The sequence below is a fragment of the Trachymyrmex septentrionalis genome, unplaced genomic scaffold, assembly GCF_001594115.1.
Source record: "Trachymyrmex septentrionalis isolate Tsep2-gDNA-1 unplaced genomic scaffold, Tsep1.0 scaffold172, whole genome shotgun sequence".
NCBI classification, from domain to species: Eukaryota; Metazoa; Arthropoda; class Insecta; order Hymenoptera; family Formicidae; genus Trachymyrmex; species Trachymyrmex septentrionalis.
In genome coordinates, this window is record NW_017304887.1 from 700,828 (window position 1) to 709,230 (window position 8,403).

At 36.3% G+C, this 8,403-nt stretch overlaps 1 protein-coding gene across 1 annotated transcript in view; it reads left to right on the forward strand.

Moving 5' to 3' along the window:
* The window catches only part of LOC108746489, a 344,212-nt gene that overhangs the window by 297,293 nt on the left and 38,516 nt on the right, over nt 1–8,403 (forward strand). The window contains exon 5 of the mRNA XM_018483301.1: nt 529–632. Coding sequence (XP_018338803.1) covers nt 529–632 — 104 coding nt within the window. The remainder of the gene's footprint in view (nt 1–528; nt 633–8,403) is intronic.

An 8,403-nucleotide genomic window follows, 5' to 3' on the forward strand; every position in this document is an offset into this window, starting at 1 on the left:
TATATATATATATATATATATATATATATATAAAAGTTGATTATTTCGAAATTTTTGAGCAAGTCTATATTTTTATAAGATAAAAATATTTAATTTCAGCTTTTATTACTAGATTATATTATTCAATCTTTAATAAATATAGCCGAAAGAGTCCGCGACGTATCTTATGCATAATCTTGCTTTCCTATCGTTTGAGCTTGAGCAGAGAGAAGCGAAAAAAAGTGCTTCTGATAACTCACTTATGCAGTGAATCACGCGTGTGCTCTGCCGAGCATGATGCCTCGAGGACATGTCTGCTCTACCTGTTGCTCAATTCCCCATTGACGGTAGCAAGTATCGCACGAAGAATTCGACGGCCTTTCCTTTTCCACGCTTCCTCCCCCCTATCACAACGTGGAAGAATTCGCAAGCCGCTAAAGCGACTGTAATGAATTCTCAGAAAATAAAATGATTTTCAGCGACAAGAAACTGACGACATCAATTAATCATAGTGTCACGAATGACCGTGCTGCGTTCGTTTTGTTGCAGGTGGACGATCGAGTCAGATCACCGGGAACATCACGATCATGCCTGACTGTTACTACCATGTCACTTTCCATCTCGCCATCTAGCCCCGAAGAACCTGTTACGCTGTAAGTAATATAATATGTATATAACATAAATTTCAGAGCCGTCTGCTATATGGTACTTCAGATGTTGTTATCAAGATGGATAAAATCAAACATCTCCATCTGATATCTATCTCTACTAGAATAGCTCTGCTTTCCTCCTGCTTGTAGATAATAAATTAGGATCGTAGAGACGCGCGTCGAAATAATACATTTCTATTATGGATAAAATGAAATTTATCTTTATAACATGATTAAGATATTTTAGAACAATATAATGACAATTTATTATTTCTATAATGTAGTAAATTAAGTTTAAGTCTAAATGCACAATTTTTTTTACTTTATTAAAATAATATTGTTTAACTTTTAAACGTGAAAATATAACTGAAAAAATAAATTAAACACGACAACACATGAATATTTAAAATATAATCTTTTGCTTGAAATTATAAATACTATAGATATGCGTATTATCGTATGGCTATCATATCGCTCGGTATACAACTAAAAAATTGTCATTTTTTTAGTTACTTATCGAAAAAAAAAAAACTGAAACATAAAGAAAAAAGAAAGAACATACACTTTAAACAAACATATTTTATTTCTTTACACAAACAATTATCACACTAAAATTTCAAAATTAATATAAAATTTTATTGCTTAAAACATTGAAATTTATTTTCTATAATAGAAAAATTTTGTTTCTTAAATTGTATTGTTGTAGCAAATAAATAATATGTGTCACATATAAAATATTTTACAAAAAGCATTGAAATTTATATAATAAAATAAATATTAAATATAATTTGCTATGTGCGTAACGAAGAATACAGCGGTTTATATCTCTATATTATCTAAGAAAATAAAAAGTCACGATAAATGAGACCGCGGAGCCTTGCAGCTTCCTTTCCGCGATCCAAAAAGCCACTCAGGCAAATTAGTCCTGCAATACAGCAATGGTGTTCTCGTATGGTGCTACACCCTCGTTATCGGGCGTTTCTTCTCTCTTACTGTCGCCGGCTTGGCTTTCCATAGCACCGCATAGATGGTATAGGGGCCACGTAGAAAGATGCACGGGGAGAGAGAGGTGATATTTATGCCAGTTTTTTATTGCGCTTTAGCCCGAGAGAGCAGAATGGAAACAATATGTCACCCGGGTAGGGAAAGCAGGGTGGTAGCAAGATGGGAGAAGGAGGAGGCTGTGCGAACTTCTTGTAGGTGGCCCGACCGGCGGTACCTAACGTTAATACTAACGCCTCCGCCGTGCTAGCGCCCTCCGACCGACGTCATGATTTTAAATGAACAACCCCCATTTCTCCCTTTTGGCTCGAAAACACGGGCGAACGACGGGATTGCCACCGTGCGTTTCGCGATACCGCGCATTAAACGATTTTTGAATTTGTTTGCATTGTGCAATTATTGCCATTTCAAATTATTCAGCGTAATTGATTGGCGCAGTATACAAATAAGAGCATGTACAAATATTTGTAAGCTTTAAATAGAATAATAATTCGAAATAAATTGTCTCGTTCGTACAGTATAAGAAGATTTTAATCTTATATGTAATAATAATCGAAAAAAATAAGTAACAGTAATTAAGGTACAGTGTTAATTAAAATCTTTGACAATTTTTGCATTTTTTTGTATATAAATAATTTAGAAATCTTTTTCAGTAAAAGACAATTAGATAGCTCAGCTTTTTTCTGGAGAAATTTTATCGTAACTTATATTTAAAAAGTACCGAATGTACAATATACCAAAGACGTACAGATGTCGGAGCAAGAAAATGAACTTGTGTAGAGAGAAGAGATTTGTGGCGCGTGCATTCTTGTGAGTAAATATAGATCAAACTACATATATATATATATATATATATAAATATACATATAAATAAATCTCCGGTAATCTCTCGGTAAGACCGAAATATTCGAGGTCGGACAATTTCCGGTGGTTCTGCTTATCGTTCGGAAGTGCGCGGAAAAGAAAAGGAAAAAAAGAGAAACGAAAAAAAGGAAAGGAGGGAGGACTCGTTATTCGGGGTCTCAAGAGTCATCGGATAAGTGCATATCGATTTCTCCCTATTGGCGAGGGTCGGGCCGTCGTCGGTAAGATCGAGGCGAATGGGAAAAAAGAAGGCGGTAAAAAGGGCAAAGGCTATAAGTAACGGACCGTCTGGTGGAAAGCGCTCGAGGGCGAACAGTGATTTAGAGAAATTAAAACTTTAATTCATGTTCGGGTTCATGGGGGGTTGTGTCCTCTATCCCCTGTCCTCTCTCTCTCTTCCTGCCCAACCGCTGTTCCACCCTGTGGCATTCTCTGTCCCCGTCGATCGACCGAAATCTCGCTCCGCGCGTAAATTGGCAAACCTAACTAATGCTCCTTTTGCTTTGCTATTCTCGCGGCTCTCTTCTATATTTTCATATGAATACTAATCTCGTATTACGTAAGCTTACATGTCACGAACCAATATATTTATTAGAAAATATAGTGTAAGCGTGAGGCAGTTTATTTAAATAATTCACATTATTTATCTATTTGTTATTTATACGATTCCTCAATTGGAATTAAAAAATTATATTTTCTATTGACATATTTAAATAACACTTTTGGCAGTCTAAAAAATATAAAAGAGTGTCTTGAATAATGCAATAGAGATGTTATTCAACAAATGAAAAGCTATTTGTTGTGTCAATCGGAAATATGTTAGATCGGATGATTTATAACTAGAGGTCAAACGAACAAATGTTTCAGAATCATACATGTCTGTATAAATACAATTATCATTCTGATTTAAATTGCACATATATTTTACAACACAATAATGCTAAACCGATCTGTATGGCCGACAGGAGGTGAATAAAAATTCAATATTGCTGAATAAAGGAACATCATGTACTTTACTGCTTATATAATGTATATTCTTAAAGCCTTTTCTCCCCAAACTGATATAAATTATCCATAAACTCTCTTCTATAGATATTTTTCCGAAAATATATCGGTGCCCATTTGCTAACTTGTAACATCAATATAGTTAAAGAAACTTATTACTATGAATGCCACTTATATAAATTGCATTTTCTTCAACTTTGTTGTAAAAAGAAAAAATTCAAGTAGAATTATCCTTAATACAATTTTAATTAAAATTGTAAATTTTAATTTAATTTAAAATTTAATTTAATTTAATTTATATGGTATAATATATTTAATTATATAAATTTTCGATAAAATATTAATTATGAGAGAAAATGAGCGATATTTAATATATTTTTACTGCCGCATTATGTCTAATATTGTTACTTATAATCATGAAGGATTCTAAAAAGTAACAAACTCGCAGACAAAAGCATCATGATAAATCTGCATTTCGGAAGACGTCCTTACAAACTTTTATGAGCCATACAGGATACAGAATATGAGGAAAGGACGTACCCTTTATCTTCCTTTTCCTTAGTCTGTTGTCCCTACCATGGTTTCTCTCTTCGTCCATCCTTCTTCTACACTGTCTTCTCTCTCCTCGCCTCTGCGCATCGCGCTTTGGCTTTTAGGGCAACCTCTGCCTCCAATAAATTCCCATCACCAGCTTCCAGGTACGCCTTCGTCGAGTAAATCATACCGTAAGTGAATCCGAATTGAATGCAATGAGTAAATATGGCTCTAGTGTAATGAAAGGCAACCATGAATGTCTGGCAGAAGCCATGACAATCGATTTCTAATCCATAATATGAAAAACTTTCTATGTTCTCGTCATCACACTGTGGCTATAATTGCAATTTAAATTGATCCTTGACATCCTACGTGCAGTGTATTTATGTGTATATCTTGCTAATGTCATTTTTCAAGAAATTCAAGCTCCTTGAATCTCTATACATATATCAACTATATTATTTTTCTTTATTGCGCGAAGCAAATATGGCCGATTTACGCGTGTTTTCGACGTAGTTTCCGCCCGCATGTATGCGTGAATGCGAGTCAAGGAGCAGCCAGTCGGTGGAAATGCATAAATACATGAGTCGCGGGGGCAACGAGCGAAAGAGGGAGACAAGCTTGGCCCGCATATGTAGCGAGCGACTCGTACCTCGTAATAACGTGTGGATAGCGGCTCTCTCGTCGTGAAAATATGGTCTTTCAAAAGCCTGTAGTTTCCCCTCGAAAACGGGCATAGTTTCGCTCGCTGTCGAAAAAGAGCGAGAGGGCACATGAGAAATGACAATCTTATTCCACAACTTCCTGTCGCTAACTCCGTCTCGCTCAACGATTCTGTCTACGGTGTAACTTCCCCTTGTTATCGCGCTGTAAATATAATGATTTTTTATCACGTACGTTATCATTTTTAGAAATTTATTTTATTTGTGATACGATAAAAAATTTTACAAAATTGTATATTAATTTGTAGTTTGATATCTTATAGATATGTGCGAAAATGTACGAATCTCTCTTACCGGTACTCAGTCTTCTATAATGCAATTGGCGGCTTCGCATAGTCGAGGGATTATAACCATTAAATTTTTGTCAACGTGACTCTTGAGATTTTTCCTAATTCCGTTGCGATCGACTCGATTAAAAGTCGAAGGCGGCTATGAAGTAATGACGATGAACGTAGCGACGACTGCGTCGCAGGAAGCGCAGAAACTGAATACAAGGGGATGACTCTGCAGGCACTAGAGAGGCGAGATTCGCCGCATTCCCGCATTACTGTCACGCGAGTAATTACGCACCGTCGAAAGCAACGGTACGGCGTAGCGCGGCGCGGCAGGGTGGAGGAGAGATGGGTGGAGGTGGATGCAAGGGACGAAAGGAGCAGGAGGAGTTAGAAGGGTTGCTGTCGCTGCGCCACTGGCGTCTCCCGGCGTTGCGCGATTCGCAGCCAACGGGAGAAACCAGAGCTAATAAAAGCCCACAATTACCTCCGGTTCGAGCCATTTGTCTTGACGGGCGTCTCATGCCCGATATAATTCACCCTGGCAACAACACATTGTTGCCTAATGAGGTGTAAAACATTCCGAGATATCTGGCTGTCTCGGGCTGCTAGGGCGGTTTCCGTACAGGCGATTCACGATATCGCGATAGCCCTTTCCCCGCCTTTCCGCGCTTTTGCGTGCTCAGCCTGATTCTTCCCCGTTTTAGAGAGCCCTTATGGAATCTCGAAATTTTCCAATCCGCGTATCTGCCTTTCTTTGAAAGTTACAGACATTAGAATTGATCGGCGGAACAATTTTTAATAAATCTTAGATCGCATTTTGTAAGGAATCTGGAAATCGATGGCAATTCTAGTAATAATTTGTAATATTTCTTTTATATTGGATAATTTGTAATATTTCCTTCATATTGGATATATTTCTTCATATTGAATATATATGTATATCATATCAGACGTACATATATATGTTTTATTAGACACACAAGTTTGTTGCAATCAAAATTAATTTCATAAAAGCCTATCGCGCCTATATTTCAACTTTTTAATTTTCAAAATTATATGTCCGATTATTTATTTCAAATTGTTGTAAAAGTATTAAACAATATTTCACTTTTGCTTTAACTCTCGAGAATTGATGTTTATCAAATCCTTAATAATTTTACTATAAAATAATTTCGCGTTTTTGTTTCCTACAATACCAAAATAATTTTCTATCCTTCGCTTTAGTTTTTAACATATTTAACTAAAGAAACATCTTATGAATTGAAACATTTTGTAAAGTTGAGTTCTATGAATGTGAATTTCGTCGAATAGATAAATTGTAGACGATCTCGATAGCCAAGTCCCTCGGATTAATTTTTGCCATTCGGTTTCGTAAGTTACACTGAGATCCACCGATTCGAAGCGTGCTCCGCGTTTCTTGCTCCTTTTCATCCCGAAAAGTTTACAGAATTCAGCACAAATCATACAGTTTGCCGGACAATGTTTGCTCGTTGCGCTGCGTATCCTTCCAAGGATTTTTCGCCGGCACGGTATGGAAGGAACGTGCCCCGTCAATTCGATTTAGCCGAGGGATGTACTACGTGCCCTTTTCACTCATTCTCACCCCGTCCCTCGGCCATTCCCGCTCTCTTTTTTCTCTTTGTCTTTATTTCGCCGGAACGGCAGTGATTTGCTGCGATAAAGCCGCATCGACAGGCGACGCACGTGTATCGCGTGTCGAAGGACACGCTCCTTCTTTCCCAACACGGGCCCTCTTTCGACGCCCTCCGCACCGTAAAACCGATCGGAGGAGAGTTTATGATATATTTGTAATCATGTTACCCGATACGCGGCGTACGTGCCTCTCCATTACAACTACCTTTCGCAACAAACGACAGTAAGGCCCCTTACTCCCTAATTCTCTCTCTGTAACTTTTAACGACAGCGTCGATGTCGTTACATCGTCATTGTGCAGTTTATTTTACTATAAAATCTAAGCGTAACGACAATGTAATGATATCGTTTTTTCTATTGTTAAGAGTTACAAAATAAGAAGTTAAATCTTTCGTCACCGTGTGTACACCTAAATTTCAACAATGCCTCGTTAGAAAGCGAAATTAGCAGTTTTTACATGTTCCTACAAATTATTATGCATGCGCTGGCAGCGACAAATTTCCATGCAAAAAGTAACTGTATGATATTCATGTTTGTTTCTACAGTGTCACTAACTACTATTTATATTTATAATTTTTGATATATTGTAATTATTATGAATTGTATGAATTAAATGAAAGGACTTCTACTTTCCGGTCAAATCTTAGCGCTTAAATAATTTTGTGTGAATTTATATTTAATATTTCTGTAAATACGTTGAAATCTTTTTCGATCATAAAATGTTACCATGAATAGGATCAGAGTAGTAATATCATATATTATATTTAAAACAATTTAATAATTTTTTGTGCTAATAAGCATCTTTAAGAGAATATTGATAATCTGATATTAATGAAAATCTTAAATCTACGAATAATAATTTAAATTTAATTTTGCGAAAAATATTGCCTCAGCCAGGATTCGATTTTTCGTACAAAACTTTTCGTGAGTATTATTAATTTTTTGTTATATTACAAGATTTACAACATACATCTTAATTAAAAGTAGGAAAATTTTTACATTGTTTTCTTAAAAAAAAAATAAAAGTATAACAAAATTAAATATTAACTTTTACATTCATCTCAATTTTGTGATATTTTTATTTTTAAATTATCAAATTTGTGTGCGGATATATCGCGGCGTGCTTGTAATTCATCTTATTTATTACGCAATTTTAATAATACAAGAAACACTCGTGGGGAGAACGATGTTCGAATTCATTGGCGTGCATATACTGCTGTATATACATATAATATCACGAAGCGAATCGCGGGAGAGTCCTCGAGTTTTAAGGGCCGTCATCAGTACGAGGCTCGAGAAATTGCATCGTAATCCAAGAACGGCGCGAGGCGGACCGCTTTTCGGGGAGGCAATTCCAGTAACCCGTAACAATCTGGCGGCGGCGTCGGTGGAGGCATATTATTATGGTCATAGTCCCGGACAGTTTATTCCAGGTTCGTTTTCAGATTTAGTGCCGTTCTCGTTGAATAAGAACTCGTGATTCGCTGGCCTTAAAATCAAACTGCCTTGAGTCGCACGAAATATTGCGCGAAATTTCCATTAACATTTTATACAGAATTTATAACAAAAAAAATAATTCTAACACTTGTATCATGACAGTATGAAACGGCAATATAATATTGCACTTAAACTTACAATAATCAATTACGTATCTTTTTCCTTCCCCCCCCTCTCTCTCTCTCTTTGCATATAGCAAATTGCAAATAAAAATAGCAAATA